Source organism: Mauremys mutica, chromosome 2, assembly GCF_020497125.1.
Source record: "Mauremys mutica isolate MM-2020 ecotype Southern chromosome 2, ASM2049712v1, whole genome shotgun sequence".
In the NCBI taxonomy this organism is placed as follows: domain Eukaryota; kingdom Metazoa; phylum Chordata; order Testudines; family Geoemydidae; genus Mauremys; species Mauremys mutica.
The window spans coordinates 137,513,790-137,531,118 of record NC_059073.1 but is presented as its reverse complement, the minus strand read 5'-3'; the positions used below and the strand labels follow the sequence as shown (position 1 = coordinate 137,531,118).

General features: G+C 47.7%; 1 protein-coding gene across 9 annotated transcripts in view; it reads left to right on the top strand.

Moving 5' to 3' along the window:
- The window catches only part of PEBP4 (phosphatidylethanolamine binding protein 4), a 212,133-nt gene that overhangs the window by 102,959 nt on the left and 91,845 nt on the right, over positions 1 to 17,329 (top strand). For 3 of the 9 annotated variants that reach the window (XM_045005908.1, XM_045005910.1, XM_045005907.1), the window contains exon 5: positions 13,602 to 13,732. The exons of the other annotated variants lie outside the window; for them this stretch is intronic. In XM_045005908.1, coding sequence (XP_044861843.1) covers positions 13,602 to 13,732 — 131 coding nt within the window. The remainder of the gene's footprint in view (positions 1 to 13,601; positions 13,733 to 17,329) is intronic. 9 annotated transcript variants of the gene reach the window in all.

The window sequence follows — 17,329 nt, the reverse complement described above, 5'->3', positions numbered from 1 at the left end:
ATTGTTTGGCCTTTTTACTGTTGTACCTGAAAGGCTGCTTGTGGGTCTTTTCAACCACACTACGTTTCAGTAACACACACACAGCCACACTTCATAACTTCACATACGATGATAGCACATACAATCCAATGTGATATTAATGTCTAGCAGATCAAGACTTTTAGAATGATACCTCACAAGGCAGCCTTTGTGCAAAACATATCCTAATTATATGACAATGGTGAATAAGGGGATGCCAGGGTGTCACACCACTGGATTAGGGTATTCAGCTGGGATGTAGGAGACCCGGGTTCAAGTCCATGCTCCAAATCAGGTAGCCAGGGACTCGAATCTGGGTCTCCTACATCCCAGATGAGTGTTCTAGTCACCTGGCTATTCTGGGGTGTGGACACGCACTCGCTCTGGTTTTTCATTGAAAAACTTCAAAAGGTCTCCGTTTCATCCTGATATGGAACGGAGAGAATTTCTGAACTCTCGAAAATATTTGAGGGACAGCAAAACCATTTCCTGCCCAGTTCTTGTTTGAGACTCAGTCCAGTGTCTGTTGGATAGCCCCCAGATCACAAAAACGACCCACCGTCCCAGCTGGTTCCCTTGCTGGCAGAGAAGCCAGGGACGGAAGGGATCACTGTACTCCCCTCACAGCCTGACAGGGTGTCCTTCCAAGTCAGGATTCTTAAGTAGACATACTCTAAGGCATATTGCCGTTACACAGGAGGGCTGCTAGCCAAATGGTACCTGTTGGGTTACTACACAGGGGACATAAGTTTCCTGGGCTGTTGATCCAGCATCTTTCACGAGAATTAAATCCACATAGACATGCACATGCCCCCACCTGCATGCACACACATCGCCCTGCCCCCCTGTGAATAGCAGCTCTTATTTCAGAATCCTTTGTGGTCAAAACCAGGCCCTCTTTTCCCACCCCCAACCCTCTTTGGCCTCTCTTTTTTTTCACATAATGATGCTGTTGTTGGATCCAGAGTAATGATTATTCGAGCAATCCGTTTCAGTTCAGAGTTTATCACAAGAGGTGCACCAAGTGCCTTATCACCTCCCAGATCAGCTTTGTTTCATCAGTTGCTGGTTTTGTGAGCCCTGTTTGATCCCAGCTCCCTGCTGACACAGCGGGCTACGCTGCCTCTTTGTAGTAACACTACAGATGTAATAGTTAGTGACTCTGTATTGTTCTTTCTTGCTGGGGCCCTTTGTAGTCTACTTTTTGGTTATTAAACTGAGTGTTTGAAAGGAAAAGAACAGAGGGTAATGTGTTTTAATTGATGACTTGGTTTCTTGGGAGATTTATATAATATTCAATTCCCTGGAGTAGTTTGTCACCATTTTTGGTAGAAATCTAGGAAACCTTTTTATTAATAAAAATTAAAACCCAAGAAGTAGTTAGGAAACCACTGTTAGGAGGCATTGCTCTTTATCATTTGTATTACACCACCAGTGTACCAGGCCCTTTGCAGATACATAGCAAGACTGGATCCCTGTCTCAAAGAGCTTCCACTGTAAAATAGCAATAACAGGGGCCTAATTTGTCCACGGTCACCTAAATAGCACATGCAAGTCAGCGCCTGGACATGCAAAACGGGTAACTGTGCACACGAGTGTCTGTTTGCTTGGCTTGGCAAGGCAAGACTCAGGTGGACAGGTCAGCTAGCCACTTCCTGAACCAGAGCTTTCCATGTTTAATTTAGGGATTTAAATGTACCCATAACACAGCTACAAGCAAATGTGCAGCTAAACTCTTTCCGTCACAAATCCACACGTACAGGGTGTGGACTGGCCAAGGAGGCCAGGGATTGCTCTTGAAGCGTTGGTTCAGATCAGGGTGCTATTCTGTCCAAATGCCCAGAGTTCAGGAGTGCTCCAGTCTTGTCTCATCTCTAGAAAAGGAAAAACCTAGCAGGTGCTCAGTCCATAGGAACACCCAGGAAGAGAGTCTAACAGGGTCTTGTGTGTAGCATGTCCTATAAGGTCTCTTGTCTTTCTTCCCAACTTCCACCTTGCGTACCCCTCATTCTGCCACCTCAGCTCAACTTGATTCTCTTACTCATAATCCTGCACCTTTTGCCTGCCTCCCCCTGCTCCTGGAATGGCCTCCCCATGCTTGGCGTGCTTAGCAATCTCAAACATTTCCCCGTTCATTTCTCCCACCAGTGATTTGCTCACCATGTTATCCCTTTCTACTAGACCATAAGCTCTTTGAGGCAGGGAACCTGTTTGTCTGTAAAGTACCATGCACATAACAGAAAGCAACAGCAGCATTCACGTTGTTTAATGGCATCCTGATAAAGGAAAACATTCCCCGTGATCCAGAGGGCTCATGAGAGATCGTTGATCCTAGATAAGTGAACGATTTGCTGGATCTGTAAATTTCTATGCACCAAACCCTAGCATCTGTGCCGTGAAATTTCAGAATCCTCTAAACTCTGTCTGCAGAAGGCTTAGACCAAGCCCCAAAGGCATCCATTTCGGCAACAAGTTCCTGTGTTTAACAGGTTTCCAATGAACGGTATTAGAAGTTGAGTGTCAACTGTTATTATTCATGCTCTGCAAACAGATGGGGTTTAATTGCTATTACTGTCAGCTTAGCTGCAAATATCATGTAAAAAGAGCTTTTTGGTAATTGTTGTAAAATAAAAGTTCAGAAACTATGTATAGAAATTATAGATCAAATGTATTTTAAAGATCAAACTGTTTATATTACCTTTAAATATAGTCTTTAGTCATCAGCATTAGGATCAGTGAGTGACTGAGGGATACAATGCCACACTAGGGCCTGAGATGCCAGAACAATATGACAGCAGTAACTTATTACGGATGGAAAAACAACACCAAAATGTGATTGGCCAAACCTGTAGAAGAATAGAGCTGCTAATCTTTGTAATTTCAAGGGCACCATTAGGGCAAAATGCTGCTTTCACGTAGCTTCAGAGAAAAAACAAGGTACATTGCATGGCTTTCTGAAGGGAAGGAGAGAGCTGGGAGAAAAGAGCTGTTCGCATCACAAGTGCTGGGAGGGTTACAGCTTCTCATTAGTGCTGGAAAAAGTTTGGACAATGAAGAGGGAGGATGGGGAAGGGGTGCACATGTCTGTGTGTGGAATAGTGTGCATAGTAAACACTGGTTGTGGTGGTTTTATCTTCTTTACAGTCCCTCTGTCATGTTTTAATCCACGGTTGGCAATGGCCCTTCCCCATCCAGGTACACTTGGTGCCACAGCCCAGCTCCATCACGACAAGGGCCCCCTTCCTGTGTTTGGTGCAGACAGTGGTGGGGAGGGACACAAAGAGGGCTTGAAAGCAGCTTGGTGCTCCCTGTATTCACAAGCCAGCCCACCTGCCTGGCCCCTGGGTGATGTGAGAGCACCCGAGGTTGTCATGCTACGCATCCTGGCTTTAGTGCCTGACACAACCCCTGGTGTGTCCGGCTACGACATGCATCCTTCACCCAGGCCCCGTGAAGAGACATTATTCAGAGTGCTTGCCCTGCCGTAGCCCATAATCTGGCACTATGATGACTCAGCCCTGGCACACTCTGCACCTGGGCTTGGGTGCCTGAGACATTCCGACTCCCGGGGCGCTGGAGATTCAGCTGACGCTGTGGCTTGCAAAATAACCAGAGCGTAAATCAGTTAAAACAACACAATATTTACAGAAAAGCCCAGGAACGACGTGCGTTTGAGTAAAAGGGCAGCGCCTCTTACTGAGCTTATTCTTTTCTGACTCGTAATTAATGCTCCCAGGTTACTAAACGCTCCCACAGCTACTAAACAATTCTTCCAGGAAACACAAAGGCACTTAAAATGAGAAGGGGGAATTTCATGTGCAGTCAGAACACTCGAGGCCTCCTGGGTGTCCAGCCCACTGTCCCTCCCTTGGTGCCTCAGGAAAGCAACGGGGGGCACCTCCCAGAGTGTGAGTCTGGGTGCAGGAACTGAGAAGAGGAGATGGGGACCATGGGGCTGCTACAAGCTTCAGAGCCTTGGGAACACCCTCCTCTGTCCAATTGGCAGAGCTGAGCCAGCATGAGGGGGGAAGCGAGCTGCACCCTGTTAAGGACTGCAATAAACTACTACGCAGCATGAGCAAGGGAGAAATAGGGAGCAGATTGTGACTGAGTTCCAGTCTCCTAGGACTGCTCCTATGATGGTGCAACTACTCTCCTCCCTGGCCCAGACTTGCAGGCCAGAGAGGTTGGATAAAGCGTTCACACTTCCAGGGCCTTCTCCAAACCAAACCAAACCTTTTGTGTTCCACCCTTCGCCAGTGCTGGCCAAGGTTTTCAAAAGTGACCAGTGAATATTTTGGAAAGGGGCCTGACTTACAGAGGGTGGGTGTTCAGCACTGAGCATAAATCAGGCCCCATTAAGGTGTCTCTAGCTGGCCAACCAAAAACTTTATGAAAACCTTGGCCTCTATCCCCAGGTGACAGTGACTAAGGGCCAAATGCCTCAGTTGCTCCTTAATGACGATAAATGACTCTCTGGATTCTTCCTGATGCATTCCTGTCCCCCAGGAACACAATGAACTAACAAAGAACAGACTTATGGTAGTGCACATAATTAGCCAGACCCGGTGCTTGCTAAGTGAGAGATCACGCATCTCTGAAAATCAGGCAGCCCTCCCACCAGCACGTGCATGACAGAAAAAAGGAAGTAAATACACACCACTAAAAAGGCAGCATTTATCGCCTCTTACCGCCCTGTAACCACATCTATTCTAAGGACAGGGGGAAACGGTAGCATCTCAAGACCACAGCACAGTGACTGAGAGCCACGACAGAACAGTCCACACATTTCTACCGCGGTACCCAGATACGTCTGCCTGTCTGCATAGTGCTGCATCTGTCCATCCTGCTCTCACCCCTGGGGTGGAATGGTCCTCATGTGTCTCGCACAGCACTGAGTGTATTGTTGGAACTTAATCTTGGAGGTATCTTTGTTAACTGAGAACTAGCTGTTGTATACATGGCTACATTCACAGTGGCTGCTGCAAGGAGATGCAGTTTGCATCTCTTTGCGTGTGTGTGTGTGTGTGTGTGTGTGTGGGTGTGTGTGTACACACGCACATTGTTTTAATTTTCCCTCCACCGGCTGGCTTTCCAGTGCTGCAAGTGCCTTTTTATCATTTGTACCAGCAGAACCTAGCTCCTCTGATCGGGGTGTGTGTGTGTGTGTGTGTGTGTGAAAGCGAGAGAAAGAGATGTTTGTAAAGCTCTTGGGGCTGCATTCGGGCTGACAGACAGAGCCACAGCCGCGCGTGATATGATTATTATCATTATACTGCCAAGGATCCATGACAAGAGATGATTCTGACGGCTACAAAGTGGTTCTCGTAACCAGGGATTGCAGGCGGCTAGTTACTAGCAGCCTCTTCCGCGTGATTGTCGCTTGTCAGAGCTGCCCTATGCAGCATGCAGAGCAGCCCGTGCCCTGAAGCTGCCACTCTGATACCGCTGGGACAGTGGGTTCGATCAAACTGTGTTTCTACTTATTGTGCATTTAGTTCTACTCACCAACTTTTGTGGGTGTAAATTTAGCGCCAGGGAAGGTGCTTAACTGCAAGCCCTGGAGAAGGAAGCCCCTTCTTTATCCCCAGAACAGGTAAAGCATAAGCAGCTGCAGAGAAAACTTCCCACGCCCCCAGCCAAGGTGCCAGGCCTCAGAGTGGAGCTGCAGGTCTTGCCTCTAGACTCAAGGAATTCAGTCTGACAGTGCCAACTGGGGCCATCTGAACTGGTGGTTTTCATGGTGCTGATGCACAGATTCTCAACAGACTCCTTTCTAGAGCTGGGTGAATGCAGCACAAAAGGTTACTTTGGTTATCATTAATCACGTTTATTACAATGGTGCCAAAGAACCAACTGAGAATGGGCTCCTATTGTATTAGGCACTCCACAAACGCAGCACGTAGTAGACAGTCCCGGCCCCTAAGAGCTTACAATTTAAATAGATGTCTAAATGCAAGAATATTTGGTTCCACCTTTTTAAAAAGGAGTTTGCCTGGACTTGTGTTCATACCCGTTTCCTATTCATAACTGTTCCAGCAGCTGAGCTAACTGGTACAATTACCCATGAGAAGCAAATTGTAAATTTGAATATTTGTCCAAAAGGAAGTTATCAGATTGCATAACTGGCCAGTAAAAGCAGTGCACATTGTGAGTGTGACATTCAACAGGCTGCAACTCAGTCTTTGTGCAGTTGGCAATTAAAGTTGCCCAAATCATCCAATCAAGGAAGAAAAACAATATCCTGTGATTTCTGAAACTAACAAATGCATCTGGAATGTTAAATATTCATAAGGATCATGAATGATCTGCAGGTCCAAGACCCGCCTGCTTGGAGGTATTTGTGAATAATTTAGAATTACTAATACATCTGAGAATCTTGCTCTTTTGTTCATGGACAGAATAGAGGACAAATTTAGAAGGGTGAAACTCACCCCTGTTTAGAAGGCCAGCATGAGACTTATACACCACTTAATCTCACAGGCCACATATGTAAAGTTATTTAAGTGCCTAAAGTTGCAGATAGGCACCTACTGGAATTTTCTAAAGCATCTGTGCTTCTAAGAATAATTAAAGGATTCGGAAAAAAGATTTATAGCAATAGATTCAAAGAGCTTAATCTATTTAGCTTAATAAAGAAAAGTTTAAGGGGTGACTTGATCATGGTTTAGTACCTACATGGGAACTAAATATTTGATAATGGGATATTTTGTCTAGCAGACAAAAGTTTAATAAGATCCAATGGCTAGAAGTTAAAGCTAGACAAATTCAGACTAGAAAAAAGATGTACAAGTTTAACAGTGAGAGTAATTAACTATTGGGATAACTCACAAAAGGGAGGGGGGGTGGAATTCTTCATCAGTGGCAATTTAAAAATCAAGAGTCAATGTTTTTCTAAAAGCTCTGCTGTAGTTCAAACAGGAATTATTTGGGGGAAGTTCTGTGGCTTGTGTTATACAGAAGGGCAGACTGGATGATCACAGTGGTCTCTTCTGGCCTTAGAATCTATGCACTGCAATGGGAATTAGGTCCCTTTTGAAAATCCACTAAGACATCTGTCTGCATCTTTAGATATCTAAATACCTGTAAAAATCGGGCTGGGATAACCCTATTTTGAGAGTTAAAATTGTGCATAAGCCCTCTTTGCAAGGGTGACTTTCACCCAAGCACCAAGCAATCATCCAATCAAGGAGAATGACCGAACATCTCTTCCAACCTGGGTTGGATTTGAACCCCTTTGAGTTTCCACTCACTGATGTCCTGAAAAAACCCTGGCCATATGCAGCCATTCCCTTGTTAACATGTCTGTGTCATTGCTGTGACAGGAGGTTAGGCAAGCACCAGAGAGGGGAGCCCTGTAGGTTGCTCTGAGAATTGATAGTGAATCAGTCCTCACTGCCTTCATTTTCACAGCAGGTATCATCTTTATGCAGATTAGGAAAAACCCTTAAATTCAGATGCTTCTATTCCATTTAACATGCATAGGCTAATAATTTGTCACAATTCAATAAAGCGGAGGTTACAAACACTTTCACTGCTGTTTATTTAAATGATGGTTTGTTAATTAGCTCCTCTTAACGAGGAGAGAATAAATCAGATAAAATGTACCCAAATGACACTGCAATATTTTGCAGATTTCACTTTATTTTCCAGTTCAGATGCTCCTCACAGCCATGCTGGCACGTGCTTGTGAGCACATCCCATCTCACAAGCCAAGCAAGGTTTTGCCAGGTCAGGACTTGGATAGAAGATCTCCCAGGAAGCCTCATATGCTGCAGAAAGTGACACTGGCAATAAGTCCGTGCATAATACTTTTCCTTCTCAATCAGCACCAGTGCCCCAGCATGGTATGAAGGGCCACCATGCTGCTGAAAGTGCCATCTTCCAGATGAGCTGTTGCACAAGGACTCTCCCCACTTGTGGTCCTTCAAGATCCCATTCTGCTTTACGCGGTGGGAGAGGGGTGGGTGTCTGCACCAGATTCCAGCAGCCAAGTACTGGCTGCAGCCCTAAAGTCTCTCTTGTAGCTTCAGTTGAATTCTGTTTTAAGCTTCTGTATAGTACATCGGGTATTACACAGCTGCTGTGTTTCACCCCAGAGATGGCCACATTTCTGTGATGGGGTTAAGTCCTTTGGGCTGAAAGGCGCTATACAAATGTATGGTCTCTCTCTTAGCATCTCCGATGGAGTTTGAGTCCCAACCAGGAAAACCATGGGGAATGAAATCTGTACCCTCTTGCCAAGGCAGGGAGGGGAGAGAACTGCCACAACTCCAATTCACTCTGAGCTAATTGCTGTTTTAACCTTAACTACTATCTTTCCTGCTCCCTGAAAGAGCCCCTCATCCCAGCTTCTGACCAGCCACAGGGCTTTCTTTCTGAGCAGTCATCTCTTGAGTGAGTTGAGTATATTTTTGCTACCGCTTCACAATTCCCCCAACCCGTCATGGGAGCAAGGCACAGCCCAAGGCTACTGCAAGCACGGGACAAGAAAACAGAACGTTTACCAAGCCCGAGGAGCTCTCAGCACACCAGCCAAGGAGCAGGGGGAGCTGTGGGGGAGCGTGGCTTACCCAAACTAGGCAGAGTGGGAGAAAGCTCTCCCTTTGTTTTGAGCAGAGATGCATCCCTGTATGCCCCTTTCTCCTCTCACCTTTGCTGCTTCATGGATCCAGACTCTCTTCGCCCTGCTGCCACCTTACCAACGTGTGAGGGAGTCCAAGGGCTGCTCTTCACTGCAACAGTTTGCTCCAATTACTCCTTTCGAGTTGGCCTAGCTCCGGCAAGAGCAGCCACACCGTAAACACTCGAGCAGCATAGAGCAAGTGGGGCAGCAGCTGCTGAATTGTGCTGACTCAAGCAGCAGCCCAGAACTCCTTCCCCCTACTGCATTACTGCCTTGAGCATCAGCAGTTCAAGCCATACTTGCTAACAGGCCAATGAACTCAAGGTTAAGGTGGCACTTAACTTGAGCTAGAGACAGGTGCATGTAGATGGGATTCAGGTTAGGGCAGCACTCGAGTTATAGCTCCTGCTAACACTACAGGGAAGATCAGCCCATAATTGCTGTAACGCACATGACAAGGATCCGGAAGATGCGAGTTAAACAACTATATCTTCTTACCTTCTCCTGGGGGTTGCTTTTGTTGCTACTCTCCTCTCTTCCAGGGTCACAGTGTAAGTTCCACATTGGTAAACACGTCTGACACGTGGGGCTGTAGTTTGTCAGTTTCTGTACATTACAACAACTCAGCCTCCCATCTGAATTTGGCCCTACAGTTATTTTGTTTAAGACGGAACCAAAAATGTAGGTCATGAATGAAGCTGTGTGCATGTTGTACCAAACTGTAAGCGCAGGGCAGGTTTGCTAATCACAGAACTAGTCAGAGTGCCTGTGAGCTGGTCTCCGATTTCATCCAGAATCCAGGCCCAGCCTGGCTGCCTGAGCTGGAATTACGGCGTTCGCTTGAACTCCAGCACGTCAGGGGGTAAGAAAGTTGCAAAAGGATTTTCAGGACCCTGTGAAATGAAGTGGCTGAGATCTAATTTAAGACTGTGACCCAGAGGCGGATGCAGCTTCCCACGCTCACCCTGCACCAGCAGCAGCTCCTCTCCCACAGGGCTGGTCCCAGTCCCAGCTCCAGACGTTGTGACCCAGTACACAGGTTGCAGCGCCAGTCAGGTTTGCCCCAGCTGCCCCTCCCTCGTTTCTGCAGGTGCAATTGAATCCATGAACCCCCACTAACGGCACCTCTACTGGGAGCTCTTCAGGTCAGGGACTGTCTCTCGCTGTGTGTGTACAGCAGCTGGCACAATGGGGACCCCAGCTTCATTGGGACCTGCAGGCACCACTATAATACAACCCAAGCTGATGTTGTTTGGCTTTATAATCAGCCCTGTGAGCTATTAAAAAGTTCATTTAATAGAAATGTAACCCCGATACTGCATCCCCCTAGTTTATATGGCAAGACAAAAAATTAAGTTACATTTCAGTGAAGGTTGAGAGTACGTATCAGTAACTTAAAGATAAAAAAATATTGCGGAGATGTTGTGGTTATCCCCAAACCAACCAGGAAATGAAGGTTACTCTTAAAAGAAATCCATGTTAAGGTATGGAAATGAACATGTAAGGCACCCAAACCACCTGTTCTGCCATGCCAGAAAAGATCATGATAGTTATTCTAATGGTTGTGGGCCCAGGTTAGACTAAACTGATTTTAGACACACACCAGGGATTTTTTCAATTTCTCCTCCCCTGGTGTTGCCATCGTCACAACACCCCCCCCACCATGTGGAGGTGAGGGTCGTTGCCCCCCTTTCAAAAGGTGGGGTAACTGAAGCACATTATGTGACTTGGCCAAGAGAGTTAACACTGGAACTGGTCTTAGAGCACAGCAAGTCTTTTTCCCTGCTCCGGCTGAGAACGCTAGACAAATTCTTCTCTATCAATCTGTGATGAGGATTTGTCAGGCTCTCAGGTCTGAAAGATGGAGGGCAAAAGCCTCATCTGGTATAAATGGCACTGATCCACTGACTTGAAAGGACCTTACACCCACTAAGGGCCTAGCCCTGGACATTTAACCTATGACAATAGCTATGTGCCAGTAGACATAAAAACCTCTCCCCCCTGGAAGCAGCCAGCCAGGAGCTGCCTGTTGCTCTCTGAGAAGCTGTAGGGGAAGAGACGTGAAGTGTGTGTGTGTCCATGCAGCGTAGTCTGTGTGTGAGATTTGTGGGAGGGCAGGCATGTGACCCATGTTGTAGTTCATGCTCAGAGAAGCGTGAGCTGTTCATCGCGTCTAGGTGACAGTTCAGACTGCATTTCCTGTTAAAAAAAGAAAAAAATCAAAGGAAACCAGTAAACTCCAACCCCACTGAGAGAGGCCTTTGTGTGGGAATCTGTTCCTGAGCCACCACTGGACCCTCCACTCTGGAATCCAAGACCCACGCGTGGTCCAAGTGTCAGAGCCAAGGGCCTCCAGCTTAAATCTAGGGGTGGCAGGGAGGCGGTGGAGGCGGGCACCGCAGCCACTTGATTCCTAGGTTTACCTTGCAGAAGAAATTCTAATCAATGATTAATCGGGCATGTGTGGCTGTGTGGGAGAGATTTGTGTTGGAGGAGGGAACTCCTACAGCACCCCGGTCATGAATCATTTGAAAGGCAAATTCGCTCCCGTTACCAAGGGAACGGAAGAAAGGAAGGGACTTCCCTCGCCGGAATGACTCGCGCGCTGATGCTGCCGAAATCGCTCCACATTTTAAAAAAAAAAAAAGAGTTGAAGCTGTGACTAAGCAGCAGAAGTTATGTAAACGCTGGCTGGGAAGTGCAGGGGCGGGGACCGCACATCCTGCTGACTGCCCACAGTTTGTGGGGGGCTAGGGGTGGCTCCTGTCCACAGGGGCTGTGGGGGCGAGGTGTCTGCCCCCAGGGCACAGCTGGGGAGGTTCTGCACACAGCGGACTGGCGCCCGCCAGAGGGCACCAGAGGCTTCACCCCATGGGAGGGAAGTTGTGGGAGTTCTGCCAACTGGAGGAGAACTCCGCACCATGCCATGCGGAGGAGTGTAGGCCCCATAGGGGTGCAGCCAAGTGTACTTGTGCGGAGGAGGGCAGCCTGATGGCTCATGCCCACAGGTGAGCAGCTGACAGAGGGCTGAGGATGTCAGCAGCCCTGGTCATCCTCTTCCCTGTTGACACAGGCTCCAAGTCACTCATGCCTGAGTGCCTGAAATCTCAGCCAGCCCTGTTTGGCTCCAAAGCTCTGCCCAAGGGAGAGGCAACAGTCTAGAGGTGGCACCGTACAAGCCTTTGCAAATAGGCCAATCTCCTTCGAGCTCAGGATGGCCTCTCGTTGTCCTGTGCAAACACAAACCACACTGTTGTCCAGGTCCAGGCTGGGGACTTTCCTCCTTGAAAGCTCATTCCCTTGCAACCTATGCTCTGGTGCATATGTTCTTTGTCTGAGTGACTGACCCACAAGCACGGTCTGTGTGAGCTGGGCCTCTACTGTCTGTCCCTTGAGAGCCAGACTGCTGGCTCTGCTGGCTTTCTCTCTCCAGCACATGCTGGCATTGGGACTTCCATGGGAGTGGGTGGATATTATTTTCATTGACAACTCTATCCCCTGGGAATTCAGCAGCTGGAGTGTTTGCCTCCCATACTGAGGTCTTTGCAGCTTCACCTAAACCCTGGCATCCCCAAGTCGCTCTCCAGTGTTGTCTGAATCCTGGTGCGCTGATGAGGGAGATGCTTTCCCCGGTGGCAATTCTAAGCGTCAGGTTTTTAACCCTTAGAGTCCCTGGTACCCCAGGCACAAACCTGAGCAGCGTCAGCTCAGCCCTTCATCCATTCAGAACAGATGATACCTTGAGACAATGCGGATTGCGGCCTGAGTCCCTCAGAAGTGACCTTACAAAGCCCTGCTGCACAGGGAAAGTGAGAGGAGGGCATTTAGAGATGGGCCGTGATGCAAATACTCCTGAGCTGTGCAACTTGGGCCCATCTCTGATCAAAATGGTTTGCTCTGGTGTGCTATTCTGTAGCCACCCACGACCCCCACTGCTACCCATGGAGCGGCCTGTTTCATTCTGATGGCATTGGAAAGGAGCATCTCCTCTAGGTACAGGAAGTGTGCGCTTGCTAGGGAGGAGGAGGAGCAGATTCGGAGGGTGCAAGAGGATGAAACAATCAACAACAGGAAAATTTAGAGCCAGTCTCATGTAAATCTTCCTGATGGCAGATTCCATGAGAGAGAGGAGTAGTCTGCCTGAGGAAAGTGGTGGAAGCTCCAGCACTTGAGCCTATTAAAACTGGATGGGGCAAAACACTAGAGAAAACACCATAGGGAGCAGCAGTGAGGGGCCTGATTTCTCAGATACCATTAGAGGGCTCTTGAGCAGAGGGGAAGCCAGTCTCTACTTCTAACGCAGGTAGCCAGGGCCCCATGAAGTAAGCTAGAAAGAGAAGCACTAAGTAAAGAGTCTGGCAGATTCCTCTCCCATGTCCCTGTAGGTGATGGTGTCTTGCTCCCTATGAGTGCAGCTCTGTCAGAGGCTGGGAGCTGATGCACTGGGGATTTTTGCAGTGATGTAGATACACCCATGTAGATGGAGTCATCAGCGCAGCTCGCCCAGCTTTGAAACTGAAGCAAGTTACAGGGCTACAAGTCACTTTTTACCCTGATGCAGTGCATCTCCAGTAAGGCTCCAGTGTAACTGCACAGGTGGAAAAGCCTTCAGTCTAAGCAAGGCCTTCGAGCTAGAAAAAACTGGCCTAGCTTTATTTTATTATCTGAATGTTCAGTCCCAGCCCTCATCTACACTTAACAGCCCTAGTCCATGTGGTAGCCCCTGTCTCCTGCTCCCGTTCCATCCATGTTTGGAATGTTAATGGCCAGCAGGGAAGGATCAGCAGTGACACAAGAGGGACTTTCACAGGGCAAAAGCTTCCAGCCCTCTCTGATGTAAACACAAACTCATACCCTATGCATGTGCTCCTCATTGTTCTTACCATGATCGCTAATTAGTAATTTGACAAATTGCTGAGGTTGTGTTTAAAGTTTAACCGGGGTTTTCTCTTTCTAGGTCTCTCTGTTTCTCCTATGTGATCTTTGCAGGCATTTAATGATGAATTTGTGTGACACCACAATCATCCCCATAGCAACACACTCTGTGCTTGGCATTGGATACCCGTTCCATTCGAGAGACAATTTAAGGTGTGTTTAATGATTTAAAGATGAGTTTGAGGCACACGATTCAGTTCCAGTTCAGATTTTGAACCCACCGCCCTGAATGGTGGGGGTGCTCAGATCTGTGGGGTGGAGCGTTGGTTCAGGCCCATGTTAGGTGTATTTGGGCCTTTACAGTAGAATATAGCAGTATATCTCTGCAAGGAAAAGCAAAGGGGCAACTAAGAAGCACTGGCCAAGTGAAGCTCTGTTTGGATAGATGCTCTTTTAATTAAATGTTTTCCCAGTGCATGAAGATCCCTCTTTAAAATAGCATCAGGGTCCAACTTCTACCCCTTCCCCATGCACAGTCCAAGGGCAGTGCAATGGGAAGTGTGTGCTCGTGGCCTAGCACAGCGTAGGTGACCCAATCTATGCAGAGTGTACAAGCCAGGTGGTAGGATTAACAACTAGGGTTACCAGAAAACTGAAAAAAACGGGACAAAGGGTGGGGGGTAAGAGGTGCCTATGTAAGAAAAAGTCCCCAAAAATGGGACTGTCCCTTTAAAAACGGGACATCTGGTCACCCTACCTCTGTGCCACCAGGAACTGGGCCTGAAGCTCAGGCTGCTGCACTTGGCCATTGTCTTTGTGTTTCAGAGGTCCAGGTAGCCAGGTGCAACAGTGCAGTCATGGGCTAAGCCTGTCCTTTATGGCTGCAGGCCTGAGCTCAGATCCTGCCTGCAACTCACAAGGAAAAACGGGTTTTGTGATTTTATGCCATGAGCCCTTCTGATCCCACTGGGCTGATGGAAACCCTATAGCTCAGCAAGGATGCTAGGGGATCTTCAAATCTGTGGGGGCTTTTAGAAACCATGTAGAATGGCTAGGCTGCCAGGGCCTCTCTGATCCCACAGGGCTGCCAAAAACCCTATAGTAGAAGGAGGGCTGCTAAGGGCCTTCTCTAATCTTATGAGGCTTTCTGGAAACCTTATAGCACAGTACAATTGCCAGTGCCCCTTAATTACATGGGTTCCCCTAATCTTCTAGCCCTAAAGCATAATGCAGCTGCATGGGCCGCCCTAATCTTATAAGGGAACCAGGAGTTAGGCTGGGATTCAGGCAACACTGGATTCAGTTCCATGCTCCACCATGTGTGACCTTGGGCAAGTCATTTAGGGCCAGATTTATGAGGTATTTAGGCACCTAGTGGGATTTTCAAAAGCCACCTAAGTCCCATTGATTTCATGGGAGGTAGCTGTCCAGTTTTCTGCATCTTCAGGTCCCTAGTGCCACTGAAAATCTGGCCAGCAGTCTCTCTGATTTAGATGGTCAAAAGTATTTAGATGCCTAACTGCCACTGAAATCAATGAGAGTTAGAGGCCTAAATACCTTTTGTGGATTAAGGCCCCTGGGCCCCATCTGTACAATAGGGATAAAAGCACTGCCCTGCCTCACAGGGGTGTTGTGAGAATAAATCCATTAAAGGCTCTGTGGTGCTCAGACACTACAGCAATGAAAGCCAGATGACAGCCATAGATAGAGGGTCAGAAGCTCTGTAATGCCAGGGGTTGGGTTGCTTGGGCCCCTCTAGCTTTGTCCTGGAGCCCCCAGAGCAGAGCAGGGAGCTGCATATTTCCAGATAAGGAAATGCAGAGGCAGCTGCGTGGTGCAGGAAAACCCTCCCCGCGCTCTCCCTTATGCCACAGACAATGGGTGGTGGAACGATTAGTCACCACGAAAAAGCTGAGGCTTCCCTCCTCCACAGCAAAGCCTGCTTCCCCCCCCCCCCCCACACACACAGGCAAACCAGCTGAATACTTAATTGGAGTTCCTCACACCTACAGGGGTATAGCCTTAAACAGAATGACAGAGTGATCAAAGTGCTGGAGTCAGAACCTGGGAGCTGAGGGTTGCTATGGAGTTTCTGGCTTCTGATTTAAATAAAACCCAAAAACCTACAGATGGTTACAGCAAAAAAATTAAATGGAAAAGCATAAGACCATCTTTGGAGCTTGTGGAGAAGTATCAGACTCCTGTGTTTGTGTAGGACCTACATGTGATTGATAGGAATTTCTGAGCTCTTCGGGTTGCTCAGTCTCTTTGTATTATCGTAGTGCCTAGGAGCCCTAGTCATAGAATCATAGAATCTCAGGGTTGGAAGAGACCTCAGGAGGTATCTAGTCCAACCCCCTGCTCAAAGCAGAACCAATCCCCAACTAAATCATCCCAGCCAGGGCTTTGTCAAGCCTGACCTTAAAAACCTCTAAGGATGGAGATTCCACCACCTCCCTAGGTAACCCATTCCAGTGCTTCACCACCCTCCTCATGGAAAAGTTTTTCCTAATATCCAACCTAAACCTCCCCCACTGCAACTTGAGACCATTGCTCCTTGTTCTGTCATCTGGTACCACTGAGAACAGTCTAGATCCATCCTCTTTGGAACCCCCTTTCAGGTAGTTGAAAGCAGCTATCAAATCCCCCCCTCATTCTTCTCTTCTGCAGACTAAACAATCCCAGTTCCCTCAGCCTCTCCGCATAAGTACCCCACTGTGCTAGGTGCTGTACAAACCTAGAACAAAAAGATAAGTTCCCTCTCTATGGAGTTTACAATCTAAGCCTGAAGTGTGCAAAGGTTAGAGCAAGGGCGTGGCAATCAGAAGCACTGGGCTTTGTTTCCAGCTTTGCCACTGTGCGACCTTGCACAAGTCACATCCTTTCTCCATGCCGCAAAATGGACATAACGTGGGGACATTGAGAGTTTGTATTGAATGTTTGTAAGAACTTGGAGAACCATGGGTGCAAGATACTGTTTTGTTCCAAGTGTTAATAATAAAACTTGGCTCTTCTCTATCACTTCCCTCCAGTGATCTTTTCAAACAGCTGTGAATTCAGCCTCACAAGACCCTCTGTGAGAGAGGTTTGTATCAACAGCTTTGTTTTACTGATAGGGAAACTGAGACACAGAGCGGGGAAGTGACTTGTCCAAGATCACACAGGAAAGAAGTGAACAGCATCCATCCTCAGGACTTCCAGTCCTGTGCTTTAGCCACCAGACCACACTTGCAAGGAATGCAGGCACCTGTCCCCTTTCGATTCCAGGGCTTCCCTCGGCTGAACTGAGCTTAGCTGGATCATTACCTGGCAGGAGGTCAGTACCTCAGGTCTCTTCTTGTTAAAAGGGGTTTGTGACCAGAATGTGGCTGCTATATATTATAACAGCAGAAGCATCTTGTATTTTTATGGCACTGCTCATCTCAAAGTGCTTTACAAATAGGTTTCATTTAATCTACTGGTGGAATGCAGGCCCAGTGTAGCAGCACACAGAAATGATGCATACCCATTTAAGATAGGAAGTGAAGAAGAACCCAGTAAACCCCCCACCCCCATTAAAACTTCAGGGAGAATTTAGGGAAAACAGAGTAAAACTATCTAGTATATGTGCAAGACCTCTGTTTTACATTTCATTCAAGAGACCACACCAGCCCTGGATATTGAGTCATAGGGGACATCGTCTCCTAATTGCACTGCCTTCAGGATCTAGGCTTTCCGCAGGGCCGCCCGGGGGGGGAGCAAGTAGGGCAATTTGCCCCAGGTCCCGGGCCCTGCAGGGACCCCCATGAGAATATAATATTCTATAGAATT